A 23,719-nucleotide genomic window follows, 5' to 3' on the forward strand; every position below is an offset into this window, starting at 1 on the left:
GTCATGTGAAGATGTAGCATGATGAGCCTCGGTGGCCAGGGCGGCTATCGAGGCTTCCTGCCTCTGGAGAGCGTCCTCAACTCTCTCGAAACGGTCTCTTGGTGAAGAGGAGTGCGCTGGGTCCATGTTCTGGCCAGATTGTTCTGTCACAGTCTTAAGGAGAACCCAAATGCAGCACTCGAGAAACCAAGGAGAATTGGTAATATCCTTATTGGAGATTCCACTGGATCGGAGGAATACCAACCGGGCAGTATAACGCACCGGAGGACAGCGGGCAGAAGGTGAGTCAGGGACAGGCAGAGGGTCAGGGAGTAAGCGAGGCGGTCAGCGTGGATACAGGCAGGGTCGGATAACAGGTCCAGGCAGGATAGTCGAGGGACAGGCAGGATCAGGAAACAGGCAGAGCAGGCAGGTCGGGGACAGGCAGGGTCGGAACCGGGTAGGCAATCTAGTGTTGAACGCGGGAGAGACAAGCATGAGGCAAAGTACAATCTGGCAAAGAGTGTGTGTCAGGTGCGAGTTTAAATACTGGCAGAAGCTAATGGGGTGCAGAAGAGAAAGAGAGTGAGTTAACGAGTGGGTGTGGAAAACAGGTGAGACAGGTGAATGGAAAACTACTGGTGAATGATGAGCAGACTATGACACACACACACACACACACACACACACACACACACCATGTATTCATCACTTCAGGGGACATTACATTGACTTACATGCATTCCTGGAGACTTATCCTAACCTTAGCCATAACCAACACGTGCCTAACCCTAACCCTTACCCTAACCCTAATCCTAAACTTAACCAAGTCTTCACCCTAAATGAATGATTCCCCTCATGGGGACCCTCCAATTTGTCCCCATAAGGGAAAGCCAGTCCCACACGTGACTATGTAAACAGATGTAGGTCCCCACAAGTATAGTAATGCTAGACCACACACACCACACACACACACACACACACTGCAAAACTATTCATTCAAACCGAAGAAATTGCATTTAAATGGCTTTCTTTATTTTCTGTCCACATTTTGTGTCAGTTATGTACAAGAAAAAGCCATGTAAAAAATTGAATGTTTTATTTTGAATGTTGATCTCTTCACCTTCCTTCTTCTCTCTGTGGCTCTGAAGACCCGGTTGCTGGAGCATATCCCCCCGTCTGATGAGCAGCATCAGGATGATCCACTACCATATCACAGTACTACAACACCTCAGAGAGGATGACCTCACTGCTGCTCAAGGTCACTAACCAGATGATCACCACCTGCAGGAGCTTCCTGTCGCAGGGCGTGCCCGCATCTGGACCTCAGCAGGTACAAGGACTGCACCACTGTCAGGACAGGATACCAGTGAATAGACTGGTCCCAGCAGGATACCAGTGAATTAGACTGGTCCCAGCAGGATACCAGTGAATAGACTGGTCCCAGCAGGATACCAGTGAATTAGACTGGTCCCAGCAGGATACCAGTGAATAGACTGGTCCCAGCAGGATACCAGTTAATTAGACTGGTCCCAGCAGGATACCAGTGAATTAGACTGGTCCCAGCATGATGCCAGTGAATTAGACTGGTCCCAGCATGATACCAGTGAATAGACTGGTCCAATCAGGATAACACTGTGAGCATGGATGAAAAACAAGCAGGCCCCTCGGCCTTCATCAACAATGAATAAAATGATAAAGAGGCACTTACAACAAAAAATGGACACACATTACTACAAAAAGGGAAACTGAATATTGCAGGTGTGTTTGTAAATGTAGCTATGAGCACCGGAGTGCACTGCATTACTACACTGGATGACTAGGACACACCTATTTTGAGATGATTTGGTGCTTTTTCTCTTTTATTAGAATAGTAATATTTTAATTCAATAGTCTGGATTTTGTTCAATGGCTTCTACACTGAACAAAAATATAAATGCAACACTTTTGTTTTTGCTCCCATTTTTCATGAGATGAACTCAAAGATCTAAAACATTTTCTATATACACAAATAACCATTTATCTCAAATATTGTTCACAAATCTGAAAACATCTGTGATAGTGAGCACTTCTCCTTTGCCGAGATAATCCATCCCACCTCACAGGTGTGGCATATCAAGATGCTGATTAGACAGCATGATTATTGCACAGGTGTGCCTTAGGCTGGCCACAATAAAAGGCCACTCTGAAACGTGCAGTTTTGCTTTATTGGGGGGTCTGGGGGTGTCCGAAAACCAGTCAGTATCTGGTGTGATCACCATTTGCCTCACGCAGTGCAACACATCTCCTTGGCATAGAGTTGATCAGGTTGTTGATTGTGGCCTGTGGAATGTTGGTCCACTCCTCTTCAATGGCTGTGCGAAGTTGCTGGATATTGGCAGGGAACTGGAACACGCTGTCGTATACGCCGATCCAGAGCATCCCAAACATGCTCAATGGGTGACATGTCCGGTGAGTATGCTGGCCATGCAAGAACTGGGATGTTTTCAGCCTCCAGGAATTGTGTACAGATCTTTGCAACATGGGGCCGTGCATTATCATGCTGCAACATGAGGTGATGGTCGTGGATGAATGGCACAACAATGGACCTCAGGATCTCGTCACGGTATCTCTGTGCATTCACAATGCCATCAATAAATGCACATGTGTTCGTCGTCCATAACATACGCCTGCCCATACCATAACCCCACCACCACCATGGGCCACTCGATTCACAACATTGACATCAGAAAACCGCTCACCCACATGACGCCACACACGCTGTCTGCCATCTGCCCTGAACAGTGAAAACCGGGATTCATCCGTGAAGAGAACACCTCTCCAACGTGCCAGACGCCATCGAATGTGAGCATTTGCCCACTCAGTCGGTTACGACGAACCGGAGTCAGGTCGAGACCCCGATGAGGACGACGAGCATGCAGATGAGCTTCCCTGAGACGGTTTCTGACAGTTTGTGCAGACATTCTTTGGTTATGCAAACCTATTGTTGCAGCAGCTGTCCGAGTGGCTGGTCTCAGACGATCTTGGAGGTGAACATGCTGGATGTGGAGGTCCTGGGCTGGTGTGGTTACACGTGGTCTGCGGTTGTGAGGCCGGTTGGATGTACTGCCAAATTCTCTGAAACGCCTTTGGAGACGGCTTATGGTAGAGAAATGGACACTCGATTCACGGGCAACAGCTCTGGTGGACATTCCTGCTGTCAGCATGCCAATTGCACGCTCCCTCAAAACTTGCGACATCTGTGGCATTGTGCTGTGTGATAAAACTGAACAATTTAGAGTGGCCTTTTATTGTGGTCAGCCTAAGGCACACCTGTGCAATAATCATGCTGTCTAATCAGCATCTTGATATGCCACACCTGTGAGGTGGGATGGATTATCTCGGCAAAGGAGAAGTGCTCACTATCACAGATGTTTTCAGATTTGTGAACAATATTTGAGAGAAATGGTTATGTTGTGTATATAGAAAATGTTTTAGATCTTTGAGTTCATCTCATGAAAAATGGGAGCAAAAACAAAAGTGTTGCATTTATATTTTTGTTCAGTGTATGTCATGAACCAGTGATATCGGGTTATGTCGGAATGTTCCCATTCAGATATTTAGAGCAGCTCACTCTTGGAGCGGTAGAGGCAGGCCCCGGACTGGCCATCGGGAGGACCGGGAGGTTTCCGATGGCCTGGTCTGCTAAGTGGCATGCTGGCCTGAGGAATTTTGTTTTTTGTATGTATTGTGAACGCAACGCTGCACAAATGTGGGTCTGACTCTGTCTCACAGAGGGTGACTGGCTGTCTACATAATGTGGCCTGCCGACATGGCCACTTTCATACAGATCATACTAATGCCCTCGATTGGTCTCTGTGTGTCATTCAAGCTCGGGAGGGTGTGTGTGTGGTGTGTGTAGCGGGTGCGAGCGAGAGAGAAAACGCGCGCACCGGTTACGTGTTTTGTTGTTAGCATCTGGTGCTAGCTAACTGCGCTAACGGATATCATGAGCTGTCAACAAGGTGGAGGCAGTGGCGGTTCTAGACCAATTTGACTGGGGGGGCCACTGGGGGGCCAGTTATTGTGTGAGGGGGGCACAATAAATGCAGGACGAAAAAGAGAAATAGACAGTATGAAGTAATTGTGCATAAGAAAACAATGCAATACAGTTATTGGTATTGTTTCAGTACACTTATTTATTTCAGATAGATCTTATAGTTATTATTGTTAGCTTCAGCTTAAGTTATAGTGCAATGTTTGCACTCACACCATATTTATATAAAAATAAAGGCAATGAACAGTTACATCTCTACTTTACATAAGTGTGTCTGCACAATCTCACATTACAGCAACACAATCCTGCGGTTTTTAGCAAACCGAGTACCAGAAAATATACATTTAAAAAAACAAAACACTTTTCATTGTTGGGGGGGCCACAGGGGGGTCAGAGGTCAGTGTTAGGGGGGCACTGGCCCCCCTGCCCCCCCCCCCCCCTAGAACCGCCCCTGGGTGGAGGAGAGTCCTTTACCTCACCTGAGAGTGTGATAACTACAGCTCAGGTGAGGTAAAGGACTCTCTTGAGTGTTTAGATAGTTAACTTAGTCTAAGTCAGTGGTTCTCAAAACTTTTTCTGTCATTCCCCACTTTGAACAGGTGGGCCTTTTCAAGCCCCACCTGTTCCTCATCGCTCCAATAAAATGGTAGGCCAAGCTTAAAATTGTCAAATGTATCGTTCTATGACAGGGGTCTCCAACCTTTTTTAGGATGAGGGTTACTTTCAAAAAATAAAACAAGTCGTGAGCTACTTTTTACGGAGCCCTGGAGGGTTCACAGAGAGAAAAATAAATAAACGTGCGCACGCTTTAGTAACTCGTGCGCACGCTTTAGTAACTCGTGCGCACGAGTTTACTAAAGCTGTGCGCACGAGTTACTAAAGCCGTGCGCACGAGTTACTAAAGCGTGGCCTCGTTTGTGTGTGTGTGGGCATTTGTTTATGATAGTATCGTTCGTTCCGGTGCACTCCGGCAGGACTATAGCACATCGAGATTAAGATTAAACGAATTTCTTTCATTTGGGAATACACATACAACTATGGAGAACCAGATTTGTGTAAATTACTGTTCGTGGTAATTTGAAAACAAATGTCGGGGGTGTCGGACACACACAAACACACCGAACACCCACACACAGAGCGGAGCTGAGCACACACACACACACACACACACACACACACACACACACACACACACACACACACACACACACAGACACACACACACACAGCATGCGCCCCGGTGACAGGACATATCCTTCATAAAACGAGGGGGAATACTCTGGTAGTTCGATGTGTGTAGAGGTGTGTGTGGTTAAACGTAGCAGCCTCGATCTCTATCCAGCGGTTCTAATGAAGGGCAACGCAGTGAAGTAAACCGTAAAAGGCACCGCTCTTTGCAGCTGGTGCTGCTCTTCTAGATTCTGCTGAATTACACGTTACTGCCTCCAGTGCCCTGTACGACGAAGCCAGTTCAACAGACCCTGGATATGTTTGATTACCCGGCTTAACTAACCCTAACAAACGCGATGTCGCTAAGCGGTCCTACGAAGCTGGTTATCAACTCAGCAAATCAACCAGGGTTTCTCTGTCCAACATTTGACCAATCACAAACATGGAGACGCATGCTGACAGCGCAGCGTCATACTTCATGAATGAATAGTGTAAATAGCAATTCCTGCTTCGTAGTACAGGCCACTGGTGCCACAGAGATTTCATAAAGTGAAGGATGTTTTCCTTCTATAAAACAGCTGTGGGCAGCAGATTCTGTGAGTCACGGACAGGAATCCCTCAATTTAAATAAAACGAGGTCATGCTTTATTAACTCGTGTGCACGCTTTAGTAACTCGTGCGCACGCTTTAGTAACTCGTGCGCACGAGTTACTAAAGCGTGGCCACGTTTTATTTATTTTTCTCTCAATGAACCCTCCAGGGCTCCGTAACTTTTACTCCTCTTTTTTGTTTTTTTGCAGTGTATATATTTAGCACATTTTAACATTATTATATGCTACCTTAACCTTTGAGTGCTGTTTGGGTCTGTGGGACTCGTTTTCAGTGTTTACTAAAATAAAATGTATGCAATTTAATTATTTTAACCTGCTTTATTTGGTGGTGGACGTCACATCCTCGAGGGTCCTGGGGCATGCACCCCGAGGAAGATTTTTTTTAAATGTTGAAGTTGAATGCATCAATCTGGTGCACTTTGAGCTAGGGCTGCTCAATTAAATCGTATTTTAATCGCAATTACGATTTTGGCGTGCAACGATTATGAAAACAACATAATCGAAATAAAACGATTTTATTTATTTTTTAAATAGGTTTTTCAGTTGAATTATACTTAAAGTTCAGGGTAATCAAGTGTTAAAAACATACTTTTCAAATTATTTTCATCAATAAATTGATGTTTTTCAAAGTAAATGGTTAATCGTTTTTAATAATCGTGATATCAATTATTGACCCAAATAATCGAGATTATGATTTTTGCCATAATCGAGCAGCGATACTTTGAGCCCAACATGAATTTATGGATACAGCTCTCAACACTCAGATGAAAGGGAGCTGTATACTTTTCAATAATCCAAACATCTTTAGAATATGATCACAACAATCATTTAAACTTGTTTATTCTTATCTTATGTTACCTAGTTAGCATTCTTTCTTTTTATTTATGCATATTTGACTAATCACTCTCCTTTTAAACTTGTTACTGTCCTATAGTACACATTGGAATGATTTCTTACTTTATTAAATAGATAAAGGTGTGCTCTCTCTCTTGCTCTCTCGCTCTCTCGCTCCACATTGCTTTTCTTCCCGACTGCAACGCTGTTGTGTGTGTCTGTGAGAGCGTTTCACACGTGTGTATGAGAGATTTTTACCAGTGGCGAGCCTGTCTCTGAGGGCCTAAGATATTCTACAAAATAATATTTAAAAACATTAAAACAAATTATATTTTCTTTATATATTTTTTTAAAATATTTTTTAGTAATATTTGTCAATAGTTTTACCAAAAATAACTTGATTAAATGTATTTAAAATAACATTTCCAAAGAAATAAATCCTTTGAATCTGCCTATTGAGTTTCTGTTTGAATGTGAAGGGTTAAATGAAAGAAGCTCCTCTCTGCGAGTCTGTGAAGACAGGAGCTGATTGGACGTCCTGCTGTGAGTTCACAGAGGGCCAGCTATAGTAACTGAACGAGAGTAATGTCAAATGACAGTACAATTGACCAATCATATTCCCTCTAAATGGGTGGGCTTTATTATCGCGGACTTTATGACAAGTTCCGCCCGCTGTGAAACGTTTCTTGTTTCCATAGCAATAACAACTGTCAACGAAAGTAACAAACACAATGCAATATCCTTTCAATTTCAAAGAACACAAATTGGGTTATCTACAGGTGTTGTTTTGTGTGGTAGAGGGTCGCTTTTCATTGATACATTTGCACCCCGGGCGGTCCGTTGTTTTGATATTACACCAGTGTATAAATAATAAATAAATGTGAAAAAAAATGAAAAAAATATTAGAATTTTTTTTTTAATTTTTTTTTTTTTTCCGCGACCCACTATCACATCTCTGCGCCCCACCAGTGGGGCGCGCCCCACACTTTGAGAAACGCTGAGTCTAAGTTCTCAGTGGGTCTCAAACGGTTTGGTCACCATTTATGTACATATTCCATTGAAGGGGGATTGATTAGTAAACATCTGCATGAATAATAACAAAAAAAAGTTTACCTAGGTTGAAAAAAGGTAAGATAAACTTTAAAAACATGTTGAGAGCTAAATCTAGTCTTGATGCTGCCTCAAAGAGGAGCAGGGGGGAGACAGGCGAGGCTGGTCAGGAGCCCAGACACACTCACAACTATAAATGAACCAAAACAAATAATAAAACAAGTTTCAAATGTTTTTCATATTGGATATGGTATGTTATTGGTTATGGCCATGTACTTATGATTTTATGATTATTTAAAATGTATACAGTTCTGTTTCATATGGATCTAGTCCCTTTATTTCCCCCTCAAAATGCACCAGATTGATGCATTTAAGTCCAACATTTAAAAAAAAAAATCTTACCGGGTACCCCCCTAGAGGATTTGAGGTCCACCTCCACTTAAAATATGTTCACATGGATAGGTTCCTAATAGATTTGCACTTTTTTTTTTAAATAGTAAACCATGTCCATATGTTTATTCTGGGGTAGTAGATTTAAAGTTTAGGGAAAGTGCAATTCTTATTCATAGAAGAAAAAAATTAAAGACGAAAATGTTGCTGACACAAGAACATAAAAAATAAAATAAAATTCTATCTAATCTCACAAACGACTCTCGGAAGTTGCATTGTGGTTAATGTAAGCACCATGTTTACATTAACCGCCATAATGTGTGGAATACAAAACAATTTATATGTGAGAATATGTATTTATGTGGATGAACATATTTATTTTCTTAATCATTATACTGTCTGACGTTTTACTTCAAAAATCATGAAACTGGTTTCCTTATTTGAAGAATATACTACTAAATAAAACCTGTCAATATCCTTCAAGGGGCCTATTTCTGCAAAAAACAATGCAAACATCCCATTTGCTTTTGACACACACACACACACACACACACACACACACACACACACACACACACACACACACACACACACACCAGGGTGTCCGCGGGGTCTTAAAAGTATATTAAAGTTGATAATCAATTTAGCGAAAATTTATAGGCTATTAAAAAGTATTGAACGGCCTTTTTCCAAGTAATTAAGAAGGGTCCACATGCAACGACAACATGTAACACCCTTTAATTTCCTGAAACAACATGTCGGGAAACCCCCTCAAGGCGGCCCCATGCATAGCGTGCCATAAAATGCTGCTTCTTATTTGAAGTTTCGTTGCCTTGCTCCGCTCTGTGGGGAGGGGTGGGGGTTTAATCTGCTGGTGGACTACCTGAGAAATATACAGCAGGAGAACACGCCGTCCACCGCGGAGAATAAACAGAAGTGCGACCATGACAAACCATGCTCCGGGGGTGTTCTTCGCTGCTTTTGGTGATATTTTGTGGCGGCAGCAGCGCCACTTACAGGCCTGGATATGTACTACTTTTTGCCTGGCATATGTACTACTTTTTGCATTTGCATTTTTCTGTATGAGGCCCCCTCGTGGGGCCGGGGGTCTAAGCCAAAACTATATCCGGTCACAGAGATCTGCTATTTTAAAGTAAGGTCAACACATATCTACCTAAATATAGTCTATATTAAGACCGAGAAAAGTCTCTAACCATAATATTGTTTTTTGTAAACATATGACAAATGTGTGGGGGGATGACGTCAAGAGCATCGTCCTCTGTGCCGGGCTTAGCCCCGGACAAGCCCCAGCCCAATTTAACCCCTGGGTATTTGTGAGGGAGCTCATATGGCCATTACCCCGCTGAAGCTCATGAAGTTTAATATTTAATATTTCAAAGTTTTGTCAATTGTTTTGTTTATTGGTCAAATACTTGGTTTCTAATGGTTTCTGAGGAGTTCTACTGGAATGAAAGAACACAGAAGCAACAAAGCAGCATGCTGCATTAACCCTGACCTTCACAGGGAGGGGTGGAAGTTCATTGTGGAGAGTAGTCTGTCTGCACTCTGTTTTAGTTGTGCTATCTACAATCAATAGTAAATGTGAGATTAAAGTGTGTCGCCAATGTAACCGGTTAGAACTCCGAAGTTGCGATGAGGTCTTAAATGTATGGAAAGGGTCTTAAAAAGGTCTTAAAAGGTATTACATTTGACTCAGGATTCCTGCATATACCCTGACACACACACACTGTCACAGTCTTAAGGAGAACCCAAATGCAGCACTCGAGAAACCAAGGAGAATTGGTAATATCCTTTATTGGAGATTCCACTGGATCGGAGGAATACCAACCGGGCAGTATAACGCACCGGAGGACAGCGGGCAGAAGGTGAGTCAGGGACAGGCAGAGGGTCAGGGAGTAAGCGAGGCGGTCAGCGTGGATACAGGCAGGGTCGGATAACAGGCCAGGCAGGATAGTCGAGGGACAGGCAGGATCAGGAAACAGGCAGAGCAGGCAGGTCGGGGACAGGCAGGGTCGGAACCGGGTAGGCAATCTAGTGTTGAACGCGGGAGAGACAAGCATGAGGCAAAGTACAATCTGGCAAAGAGTGTGTCAGGTGCGAGTTTAAATACTGGCAGAAGCTAATGGGTGCAGAAGAGAAAGAGAGTGAGTTAACGAGTGGGTGTGGAAAACAGGTGAGACAGGTGAATGGAAAACTACTGGTGAATGATGGAGCAGACTATGACAGAACCCCCCCCTTAATGGACGGCTCCTGACGTCCCTAAATGCTAATCTACAGATGAAGGTGGGAGGTGGGATTAGTACTCATCTGAAAAAGTTCTTTCCGCCTCCCTCTCCTGCCCCCTGTGGGAATCTGCATCCTCATCAGAAGCCTGCCCCTCGCTGTCCTCCTCTGACGAGCTGACGGTAAGAGGAGAGACTCTCCCTGTGTCTCTGCCCGTCAACGTGACGGTCTTAGACGGTTTGCTCGGGATTACGCCGATGGAACTCCCTGATGAGCCGGGGGTCTCAACACATGACGAGCTGGAACCCAACACCTCTCCTCAGGGCCGTAACCCTTCCAGTCCACCAGGTACTGGACTCCTCTTCCTCTGCGACGGGAACGAAGAAGTCGTCGGAGAGTGTACGTAGGCCCGCCGTCAATCATCCGGGGGGTGGTGGGGGAGGGATCGCAGGAACCAAGGCACTCTCTCGGACAGGTTTGATCCTGGAAACGTGGAAGGTGGGATGGATCCGCAGAGTCCGAGGCAGTCTTAGCCTTACTGCTGCGGGATTGATTATTCTGACAATCTCAAACGGTCCAATGAATTTAGGTGCAAGTTCTTTGAATCCACCCGTAAAGGAATATCCCGGGAGGAAAGCCATACCTTTTGGCCCCACCTGGTAGACAGGTGCTTCAGAACGGTCGGCGGTTGGCAGAGGAGGCGTTACCGGTTGGCCGAACAGACGAGAGGTTCTCCGGGCTTGATTCCAGGTCTGTCGACAACGACGGATGAAAGCCTGGACGGACGGACAGGTAACCTCCCTCTCCAGGGCCGGAAACAGAGGGGGTTGAAGCCCGTAAGCACACTGAAATGGGACAGCTTGGTGGCCGAACTGCCCAGAGTGTTGTGGGCGTACTCGACCCAGAGCAGCTGTTTAGCCCAGGGCCGCTGGGTTCTTGGAGACTATACATCGTAAGGTTGTCTCCATCTCCTGGTTCTTTCTTTCTGTCTGACCGTTGGACTGCGGATGAAACCGGATGACAGACTGACCAGTGGCCCCAAGGAGCGTGCAGAATTCCCTCCAAGAACACCGAGGTAAATTGAGGAACACGATCGGAAACACATCAGTAGGCAGCCCATGGAGCCGGAACACATGGAGCAGGACCAGCTCTGCCGTCTCTTTAGCTGAGGGGAGCTTGGGTATCGGCACAAAATGAGCCATCTTACTGAATCGGTCTACCACCGTCAAGATGGCAGTGTGTCCGTTGGACGGTGGCAGACCAGTAACAAAGTCCAAAGAAATGTGAGACCAGGGGCGATGAGGGATAGGCAGAGGTCGTAGGAGACCAGCAGGAGCTTGGTGAGAAGACTTGTTCTGATTGCAAACGGGGCAGGCATTAACAAATTCCCTGGTGTCCTCCTTAAGTGTTGCCCACCAGAACCTTTGCTGGACTACCTCCCATGTGCGTTGGATCCCAGGATGGCAGGTGAGTCTGGAGTTATGAGCCAACTGGAGAACATCAGACCTCAACGTCTGCGGAACGAACAGGCGGTTCGGAGGACAGGCACTGGGTCCCGGCTGGTCCTGCTGGGCAGCCTTGACCCTCTCCTCCACCTCCCAGATGAGGGCGGGCGACGAGCTGAGAAGTCGGAAGGATGGTGTCCAAGCCCCTGGGAATGTTACCTCCCTCTCCAAACTGACGAGAAAGAGCGTCAGCCTTAATGTTCCGAGAACCAGGGCGGTAGGAGAGGGAGAAATTGAACCGAGTGAAGAAAAGGGCCCATCTAGCTTGTCGGGAATTCAGTCTGCGGGCCGACCGGATGTACTCCAAATTCTTGTGGTCGGTCCACACCAGGAAAGGTTGACTGGTCCCCTCGAGCCAGTGACGCCACTCCTCCAGAGCCAACTTCACTGCTAGCAGCTCCCGGTTTCCCACATCATAATTCCTTTCCGCTGGAGTCAAACGCTTTGAAAAGAAAGCACAGGGATGGAGTTTTTGGCTGTCCATTGCTCGCTGAGACAGGATGGCTCCCACCCCCATATCAGAAGCATCCACCTCCAAAACAAAACTGTCTTACAGGATCGGGTACTCGGAGGATGGGGCCGGAGGTGAACCTCGCCTTAAGGTTCTGGAATGCCTCCTCAGCCGAGGAGGACCACTGGAACATGACCTTAGAGGAGGTCAGGGCTGTGAGAGGAGCGGCCAAGGTACTGTATCCACGAATGAACCTCCGGTAGAAGTTGGCGAACCCGAGGAACTGTTGTAGCCGCTTCCGGGAATCTGGAACCGGCCAGGAAGTGACTGCATCAACCTTGGCAGGATCCATCTCGATGCTCCCTTGTCCCACGATGTATCCCAGAAAAGAGACAGAGGATGTGTGAAACTCGCACTTCTCCGTTTTAAACAAACAGCGAGTTCTCGAGTAATCTCCTGAGAACCGCCTGGACGTGGTGCACGTGTTCTTTCAGTGTCTTGGAAAAGATCAGGATGTCATCCAAGTAAACAAACACGTGTCGGTCCAACATGTCTCGGAGCACATCATTTACCAACGCCTGGAATACTGCAGGGGCGTTGGTAAGCCCAAAAGGCATGACTAGGTACTCGTAGTGCCCCGAGGTGGTGTTGAAGGCGGTCTTCCACTCATCCCCCTCGCGAATACGTACCAAGTGGTACGCGTTACGCAAGTCCAGCTTCGTGAATATGGTTGCTCCCTGCAACAACTCAAATGCAGAAGAGATAAGAGGCAGTGGGTATCGATTCTTGATTGTAATGTTATTAAGACCCCGAAAGTCGATACAGGGCCTTAGGGTCTTGTCTTTCTTCTCTACAAAGAAGAACCCTGCGCCAGCAGGTGATGAGGACGGGCGAATAATCCCAGCCGCCAGAGCGTCATTGATATAAGTCTCCATGGAAACTCTTTCCGGAGCAGACAGGGAGTACAATCGACCCCTGGGAGGGCTGGTGCCGGATGCAGGTCGATGGCACAGTCGTAGGGCCGGTGTGGTGGTAGGGAAGTAGCCCTCGACTTGCTGAATACTTCCTTGAAGTCCAGATATTCCGGTGGAACTCCTGTAACATCCAGAACTTGGCTGGGGTTCCCCGAGCGTTGAGGCGCGGCAGCCTGTTTCAGACAGATCTGATGACAAGAGGGGCTCCATCCCAAAATGGCTCCCGTCTCCCAGTCAATGTTAGGGTTGTGGCGGCGGAGCCATGGGTAACCCAGGATAAGCGGGATATGTGGAGACCGGAGAACATGAAACTGAATAGTCTCGTGATGGTTCCCAGACAGGAGCATGTGAACGGGTACAGTCTGATGAGTCACTGTCCCAGCAGGTGACCGTCTAAGGCGTTGGCTGGAACTGGGGCGAGATAAGGGAACCCGGTCTATACCCAACTGCAGCATAAGCTCTTCATCCATAATACTCGCGTCCGAACCAGAGTCAATAAAAACTGCAAGAGCCTGAGAGCTATCCGGCAATAGCAACCTGGCGTGGCTCAATGGTCTCTGAGTGGGAACAAATCCAGGGGTTTGGCTCACCAGTATGTTCCCCATTACTGCTGAGCCTTGCCTTTTACCGGGCAGTGAGAAACGAAATGGCCGGCCCGGCCGCAGTAGAGACACAGGTTACGACGTCTGCGATGCTCACGTTCCTCCAAAGTGAGGTTGGTGCGACCCACCTGCATGGGCTCATCTGGAGTGAGGTGAGGAGTCGCAGCCAAACTCGGACGTCGGGGCGCCCAGGCATGTTGAACTTCCGCCGATCGTCGCTCCCGTCTCCGTGTCTGGATGCGCCGATCCATGCGGAAGTCAGTTCAATCAACCCATCCAGTGAATTGGGCAAATCAAACGACACAAGCTCATCTTTGATGTAATCCGCCAACCCACGCAGATAGGCGTCACACTGGGCTGCAGAATTCCAGTTGCTGAGGCGGCTCCGGGTGCGAAACTCAATGGCATAATCCACTATAGATCCATTACCCTGGCTCAGGTTCAATAGTCCTCCTGTAGCGTCTGGACCCAGAGACACGGGTCCAAACACCTTGCGCAGCTGCGCAGAAAAAGCGGGGAACGAAGAGCAGGCGGGTGTTTGTTGCTCCCATTCCGCTGTGCCCCACAGTCGGGCTTTCCCAGTCAAATGATTGACCGTGAACGCCACACGAGCAGCTTCAGAAGCGAAAGTGTGTGGCTGCAGTGCAAACAGGATAGAACAGTTCGTAAGAAACGGGCTGCAACCCTCCGGTTCCCCGGCGTAGCGCTCCGGAGTTCCCACCCGAGGCTCCGGGGTAAATCCCATCAGAGGTGATGCAGAAGCGGGTGTCGACAGCATAGGAAGAGGCGCTGGAGCAGCCACTCCTGCCACTAGCTGCTGCACAGTAGCCGTTAGCTGCTGTAGCTGCGCAGCTAAATAGGTTAGCGTCTGGTCATGTGAAGATGTAGCATGATGAGCCTCGGTGGCCAGGGCGGCTATCGAGGCTTCCTGCCTCTGGAGAGCGTCCTCAACTCTCTCGAAACGGTCTCTTGGTGAAGAGGAGTGCGCTGGGTCCATGTTCTGGCCAGATTGTTCTGTCACAGTCTTAAGGAGAACCCAAATGCAGCACTCGAGAAACCAAGGAGAATTGGTAATATCCTTTATTGGAGATTCCACTGGATCGGAGGAATACCAACCGGGCAGTATAACGCACCGGAGGACAGCGGGCAGAAGGTGAGTCAGGGACAGGCAGAGGGTCAGGGAGTAAGCGAGGCGGTCAGCGTGGATACAGGCAGGGTCGGATAACAGGCCAGGCAGGATAGTCGAGGGACAGGCAGGATCAGGAAACAGGCAGAGCAGGCAGGTCGGGGACAGGCAGGGTCGGAACCGGGTAGGCAATCTAGTGTTGAACGCGGGAGAGACAAGCATGAGGCAAAGTACAATCTGGCAAAGAGTGTGTGTCAGGTGCGAGTTTAAATACTGGCAGAAGCTAATGGGTGCAGAAGAGAAAGAGAGTGAGTTAACGAGTGGGTGTGGAAAACAGGTGAGACAGGTGAATGGAAAACTACTGGTGAATGATGGAGCAGACTATGACACACACACACACACACACACACACACACACACACCATGTATACATCACTTCAGGGGACATTACATTGACTTACATGCATTTCCTGGAGACTTATCCTAACCTTAACCATAACCAACACGTGCCTAACCCTAACCCTTACCCTAACCCTAATCCTAAACTTAACCAAGTCTTCACCCTAAAATGAATGATTCCCCTCATGGGGACCTCCAATTTGTCCCCATAAGGGAAGCCAGTCCCCACACGTGACTATGTAAACAGATGTAGGTCCCCACAAGTATAGTAATGCTAGACCACACACACACACACACACACACACACACACACTGCAAAACTATTCATTCAAACCGAAGAATTGCATTTAAATGGCTTTCTTTATTTTCTTCCACATTTTGTGTCAGTTATGTACAAGAAAAAGCCATGTAAAAAAATTGAATGTTTTATTTTGAATGTTGATCTCTTCACCTTCCTTCTCTCTCTCTGTGGCTCTGACAGACCCGGTTGCTGGAGCATATCCCCCGTCTGATGAGCAGCATCAGGATGATCCACACCATATCACAGTACTACAACACCTCAGAGAGGATGACCTCACTGCTGCTCAAGGTCACTAACCAGATGATCACCACCTGCAGGAGCTTCCTGTCGCAGGGCGTGGCCCGCATCTGGGACCTCAGCAGGTACAAGGACTGCACCACTGTCAGACAGGATACCAGTGAATAGACTGGTCCCAGCAGGATACCAGTGAATTAGACTGGTCCCAGCAGGATACCAGTGAATAGACTGGTCCCAGCAGGATACCAGTGAATTAGACTGGTCCCAGCAGGATACCAGTGAATAGACTGGTCCCAGCAGGATACCAGTTAATTAGACTGGTCCCAGCAGGATACCAGTGAATTAGACTGGTCCCAGCATGATGCCAGTGAATTAGACTGGTCCCAGCATGATACCAGTGAATAGACTGGTCCAATCAGGATAACACTGTGAGCATGGATGAAAAACTAAGCAGGCCCCTCGGCCTTCATCAACAAATGAATAAAATGATAAAGAGGCATTACAACAAAAAATGGACACAACATTACTACAAAAAGGGAAACTGAATAATTGCAGGTGTGTTTGTAAATGTAGCTATGAGCACCGGAGTGCACTGCATTACTACACTGGATGACTAGGACACACCTATTTTGAGATGATTTGGTGCTTTTTCTCTTTTATTAGAATAGTAATATTTTAATTCAATAGTCTGGATTTTGTTCAATGGCTTCTACACTGAACAAAAATATAAATGCAACACTTTTGTTTTTGCTCCCATTTTTCATGAGATGAACTCAAAGATCTAAAACATTTTCTATATACACAAAATAACCATTTATCTCAAATATTGTTCACAAATCTGAAAACATCTGTGATAGTGAGCACTTCTCCTTTGCCGAGATAATCCATCCCACCTCACAGGTGTGGCATATCAAGATGCTGATTAGACAGCATGATTATTGCACAGGTGTGCCTTAGGCTGGCCACAATAAAAGGCCACTCTGAAACGTGCAGTTTTGCTTTATTGGGGGGTCTGGGGGTGTCCGAAAACCAGTCAGTATCTGGTGTGATCACCATTTGCCTCACGCAGTGCAACACATCTCCTTGGCATAGAGTTGATCAGGTTGTTGATTGTGGCCTGTGGAATGTTGGTCCACTCCTCTTCAATGGCTGTGCGAAGTTGCTGGATATTGGCAGGAACTGGAACACGCTGTCGTATACGCCGATCCAGAGCATCCCAAACATGCTCAATGGGTGACATGTCCGGTGAGTATGCTGGCCATGCAAGAACTGGGATGTTTTCAGCCTCCAGGAATTGTGTACAGATCTTTGCAACATGGGGCCGTGCATTATCATGCTGCAACATGAGGTGATGGTCGTGGATGAATGGCACAACAATGGACCTCAGGATCTCGTCACGGTATCTCTGTGCATTCACAATGCCATCAATAAAATGCACATGTGTTCGTCGTCCATAACATACGCCTGCCCATACCATAACCCCACCACCACCATGGGCCACTCGATTCACAACATTGACATCAGAAAACCGCTCACCCACATGACGCCACACACGCTGTCTGCCATCTGCCCTGAACAGTGAAAACCGGGATTCATCCGTGAAGAGAACACCTCTCCAACGTGCCAGACGCCATCGAATGTGAGCATTTGCCCACTCAAGTCGGTTACGACGAACCGGAGTCAGGTCGAGACCCCGATGAGGACGACGAGCATGCAGATGAGCTTCCCTGAGACGGTTTCTGACAGTTTGTGCAGACATTCTTTGGTTATGCAAACCTATTGTTGCAGCAGCTGTCCGAGTGGCTGGTCTCAGACGATCTTGGAGGTGAACATGCTGGATGTGGAGGTCCTGGGCTGGTGTGGTTACACGTGGTCTGCGGTTGTGAGGCCGGTTGGATGTACTGCCAAATTCTCTGAAACGCCTTTGGAGACGGCTTATGGTAGAGAAATGGACACTCGATTCACGGGCAACAGCTCTGGTGGACATTCCTGCTGTCAGCATGCCAATTGCACGCTCCCTCAAAACTTGCGACATCTGTGGCATTGTGCTGTGTGATAAAACTGAACAATTTAGAGTGGCCTTTTATTGTGGTCAGCCTAAGGCACACCTGTGCAATAATCATGCTGTCTAATCAGCATCTTGATATGCCACACCTGTGAGGTGGGATGGATTATCTCGGCAAAGGAGAAGTGCTCACTATCACAGATGTTTTCAGATTTGTGAACAATATTTGAGAGAAATGGTTATGTTGTGTATATAGAAAATGTTTTAGATCTTTGAGTTCATCTCATGAAAAATGGGAGCAAAAACAAAAGTGTTGCATTTATATTTTTGTTCAGTGTATGTCATGAACCAGTGATATCGGGTTATGTCGGAATGTTCCATTCAGATATTTAGAGCAGCTCACTCTTGGAGCGGTAGAGGCAGGCCCGGACTGGCCATCGGGAGGACCGGGAGGTTTCCCGATGGCCTGGTCTGCTAAGTGGCATGCTGGCCTGAGGAATTTTTTTTTTTGTATGTATTGTGAACGCAACGCTGCACAAATGTGGGTCTGACTCTGTCTCACAGAGGGTGACTGGCTGTCTACATAATGTGGCCTGCCGACATGGCCACTTTCATACAGATCATACTAATGCCCTCGATTGGTCTCTGTGTGTCATTCAAGCTCGGGAGGGTGTGTGTGTGTGTGTGTAGCGGGTGCGAGCGAGAGAGAAAACGCGCGCACCGGTTACGTGTTTTGTTGTTAGCATCTGGTGCTAGCTAACTGCGCTAACGGATATCATGAGCTGTCAACAAGGTGGAGGCAGTGGCGGTTCTAGACCAATTTGACTGGGGGGGCCACTGGGGGGCCAGTTATTGTGTGAGGGGGGCACAATAAATGCAGGACGAAAAAGAGAAATAGACAGTATGAAGTAATTGTGCATAAGAAAACAATGCAATACAGTTATTGGTATTTGTTTCAGTACACTTATTTATTTCAGATAGATCTTATAGTTATTATTGTTAGCTTCAGCTTAAGTTATAGTGCAATGTTTGCACTCACACCATATTTATATAAAAATAAAGGCAATGAACAGTTACATCTCTACTTTACATAAGTGTGTCTGCACAATCTCACATTACAGCAACACAATCCTGCGGTTTTTAGCAAACCGAGTACCAGAAAATATACATTTAAAAAAACAAAACACTTTTCATTGTTGGGGGGGCCACAGGGGGGTCAGAGGTCAGTGTTAGGGGGGCACTGGCCCCCCTGCCCCCCCCCCCCCCTAGAACCGCCCCTGGGTGGAGGAGAGTCCTTTACCTCACCTGAGAGTGTGATAACTACAGCTCAGGTGAGGTAAAGGACTCTCTTGAGTGTTTAGATAGTTAACTTAGTCTAAGTCAGTGGTTCTCAAACTTTTTCTGTCATTCCCCACTTTGAACAGGTGGGCCTTTTCAAGCCCCACCTGTTCCTCATCGCTCCAATAAAATGGTAGGCCAAGCTTAAAATTGTCAAATGTATCGTTCTATGACAGGGGTCTCCAACCTTTTTTAGGATGAGGGTTACTTTCAAAAAATAAAACAAGTCGTGAGCTACTTTTTACGGAGCCCTGGAGGGTTCACAGAGAGAAAAATAAATAAAACGTGCGCACGCTTTAGTAACTCGTGCGCACGCTTTAGTAACTCGTGCGCACGAGTTACTAAAGCGTGCGCACGAGTTACTAAAGCGTGCGCACGAGTTACTAAAGCGTGGCCTCGTTTTGTGTGTGTGTGGGCATTTGTTTATGATAGTATCGTTCGTTCCGGTGCACTCCGGCAGGACTATAGCACATCGAGATTAAGATTAAACGAATTTCTTTCATTTGGGAATACACATACAACTATGGAGAACCAGATTTGTGTAAATTACTGTTCGTGGTAATTTGAAAACAAATGTCGGGGGTGTCGGACACACACAAACACACCGAACACCCACACACAGAGCGGAGCTGAGCACACACACACACACACACACACACACACACACACACACACACACACACACACACACACACACACAGACACACACACACACAGCATGCGCCCCGGTGACAGGACATATCCTTCATAAAACGAGGGGGAATACTCTGGTAGTTCGATGTGTGTAGAGGTGTGTGTGGTTAAACGTAGCAGCCTCGATCTCTATCCAGCGGTTCTAATGAAGGGCAACGCAGTGAAGTAAACCGTAAAAGGCACCGCTCTTTGCAGCTGGTGCTGCTCTTCTAGATTCTGCTGAATTACACGTTACTGCCTCCAGTGCCCTGTACGACGAAGCCAGTTCAACAGACCCTGGATATGTTTGATTTACCCGGCTTAACTAACCCTAACAAACGCGATGTCGCTAAGCGGTCCTACGAAGCTGGTTATCAACTCAGCAAATCAACCAGGGTTTCTCTGTCCAACATTTGACCAATCACAAACATGGAGACGCATGCTGACAGCGCAGCGTCATACTTCATGAATGAATAGTGTAAATAGCAATTCCTGCTTCGTAGTACAGGCCACTGGTGCCACAGAGATTTCATAAAGTGAAGGATGTTTTCCTTCTATAAAACAGCTGTGGGCAGCAGATTCTGTGAGTCACGGACAGGAATCCCTCAATTTAAATAAAACGAGGTCATGCTTTATTAACTCGTGTGCACGCTTTAGTAACTCGTGCGCACGCTTTAGTAACTCGTGCGCACGAGTTACTAAAGCGTGGCCACGTTTTATTTATTTTTCTCTCAATGAACCCTCCAGGGCTCCGTAACTTTTACTCCTCTTTTTTGTTTTTTTGCAGTGTATATATTTAGCACATTTTAACATTATTATATGCTACCTTTAACCTTTGAGTGCTGTTTGGGTCTGTGGGACTCGTTTTCAGTGTTTACTAAAATAAAATGTATGCAATTTAATTATTTTAACCTGCTTTATTTGGTGGTGGACGTCACATCCTCGAGGGTCCTGGGGCATGCACCCCGAGGAAGATTTTTTTTAAATGTTGAAGTTGAATGCATCAATCTGGTGCACTTTGAGCTAGGGCTGCTCAATTAAATCGTATTTTAATCGCAATTACGATTTTGGCGTGCAACGATTATGAAAACAACATAATCGAAATAAAACGATTTTTTTTTTTAAATTAATTAATATATTATTTTTTGGTTTTTCAGTTGAATTATACTTAAAGTTCAGGGTAATCAAGTGTTAAAAACATACTTTTCAAATTATTTTCATCAATAAATTGATGTTTTTCAAAGTAAATGGTTAATCGTTTTTAATAATCGTGATATCAATTATTGACCCAAATAATCGAGATTATGATTTTTGCCATAATCGAGCAGCGATACTTTGAGCCCAACATGAATTTATGGATACAGCTCTCAACACTCAGATGAAAGGGAGCTGTATACTTTTCAATAATCCAAACATCTTTAGAATATGATCACAACAAATCATTTAAACTTGTTTATTCTTATCTTATGTTACCTAGTTAGCATTCTTTCTTTTTATTTATGCATATTTGACTAATCACTCTCCTTTTAAACTTGTTACTGTCCTATAGTACACATTGGAATGATTTCTTACTTTATTAAATAGATAAAGGTGTGCTCTCTCTCTTGCTCTCTCGCTCTCTCGCTCCACATTGCTTTTCTTCCCGACTGCAACGCTGTTGTGTGTGTCTGTGAGAGCGTTTCACACGTGTGTATGAGAGATTTTTACCAGTGGCGAGCCTGTCTCTGAGGGCCTAAGATATTCTACAAAATAATATTTAAAAACATTAAAACAAATTATATTTTTCTTTATATATTTTTTTAAAATATGTTTTTAGTAATATTTGTCAATAGTTTTACCAAAAATAACTTGATTAAATTGTATTTAAAATAACATTTCCAAAGAAATAAATCCTTTGAATCTGCCTATTGAGTTTCTGTTTGAATGTGAAGGGTTAAATGAAAGAAGCTCCTCTCTGCGAGTCTGTGAAGACAGGAGCTGATTGGACGTCCTGCTGTGAGTTCACAGAGGGCCAGCTATAGTAACTGAACGAGAGTAATGTCAAATGACAGTACAATTGACCAATCATATCTTCCCTCTAAATGGGTGGGCTTTATTATCGCGGACTTTATGACAAGTTCCGCCCGCTGTGAAACGTTTCTTGTTTCCATAGCAATAACAACTGTCAACGAAAGTAACAAACACAATGCAATATCCTTTTCAATTTCAAAGAACACAAATTGGGTTATCTACAGGTGTTGTTTTGTGTGGTAGAGGGTCGCTTTTCATTGATACATTTGCACCCCGGGCGGTCCGTTGTTTTGATATTACACCAGTGTATAAATAATAAATAAATGTGAAAAAAAAATGTAAAAAAAATATTAGAATTTTTTTTTTTAATTTTTTTTTTTTTTCCGCGACCCACCTATCACATCTCTGCGCCCCACCAGTGGGGCGCGCCCCACACTTTGAGAAACGCTGAGTCTAAGTTCTCAGTGGGTCTCAAACGGTTTGGTCACCATTTATGTACATATTTCCATTTGAAGGGGGAGTGATTAGTAAAATATGCATGAATAATAAAAAAAAAAGTTTACCTAGGTGAAAAAAGGTAAGATAAACTTTAAAAACATGTTGAGAGCTAAATCTAGTCTTTGATGCTGCCTCAAAGAGGAGCAGGGGGGAGACAGGAGAGGCTGGTTCAGGAGCCCAGACACACTCACAACTATAAATGAACCAAAAACAAATAAATAAACAAGTTTCAATGTTTTTTCATATTGGATATGGTATGTTATTGGTTATGGCCATGTACTTATGATTTTATGATTATTTAAATGTATACAGTTCTGTTTCATATGGATCTAGTCCCTTTATTTCCCCCTCAAAATGCACCAGATTGATGCATTTAAGTCCAACATTTAAAAAAAAAAATCTTACCGGGTACCCCCCTAGAGGATTTGAGGTCCACCTCCACTTAAAATATGTTCACATGGATAGGTTCCTAAATAGATTTGCACTTTTTTTTTTAAATAGTAAACCATGTCCATATGTTTATTCTGGGGTAGTAGATTTAAAGTTTAGGGCTATCACTACGGGCAGCAACGCTGTAAATATTGGCAAATAAATCCAGGAAAATGGCACAAAAGAAAACTGGTAGTGGCCTGGCTGGGTGTATAATTCCCGGCCTGACTTATTGTCCCAGTCCGGCCCTGGGTAGAGGTTACTCTAGGTAGGTCTGATGAGATGGACCGGCAGTAGTTGTGTGAAAGATACTTTTTTTACATATTATTTAATAGAACTTTTAGCTAGCTAACTGTCTTTAACTTCTAACATAAGCTTTAGCCTACAATTTCTACATTATTTTCATAGGCATATTGCTGCAGTCTACAGGTTATCGTGTCTCATCAGAATCCTGTCTTACGTTATATTCCTCACTGATAACCAAGAGCTGCCCCATTTTTTACTTTCCATTTCTTGTCTGCAAAGACCTACAGAGACACAAAACAACTATAAAGACACTCATAATGACCAGGAAAATAAAGAAAAGACAAAATATCATTACAGAGACAAAGTAAAACTACAATGGCTACAAAAGAGACTCAAACTTGCATCAACAAATGATATTGTTTGTCTGTGTGTGTGTTGTGTGTGTGTGTGTGTGTGTGTGTGTGTGTGTGTGTGTGTGTGTGTGTGTGTGTGTGTGTGTGTGTGTGTGTGTGTGTGTGTGTGTGTGTGTGTGTGTGTGTGTGTGTGTGTGTGTGTGTGTGTGTGTGTGTGTGTGTGTGTGTGTGTGTGTGTGTGTGTGTGTGTGTGTGTTGT

General features: G+C 45.4%; 1 protein-coding gene across 1 annotated transcript in view; it reads left to right on the forward strand.

Annotated features, from left to right (window-relative positions):
• LOC117462655 (dynein axonemal heavy chain 5-like) overlaps positions 1–23,719 on the forward strand; it is a 112,591-nt gene that overhangs the window by 12,624 nt on the left and 76,248 nt on the right. Inside the window, 1 exon segment of the mRNA XM_034104922.2 lies at positions 15,853–16,034. Within this exon segment, the coding sequence (XP_033960813.1) occupies positions 15,853–16,034 (182 nt within the window).

This window comes from Pseudochaenichthys georgianus, chromosome 3 (genome assembly GCF_902827115.2).
Source record: "Pseudochaenichthys georgianus chromosome 3, fPseGeo1.2, whole genome shotgun sequence".
Taxonomy (NCBI): Eukaryota; Metazoa; Chordata; class Actinopteri; order Perciformes; family Channichthyidae; genus Pseudochaenichthys; species Pseudochaenichthys georgianus.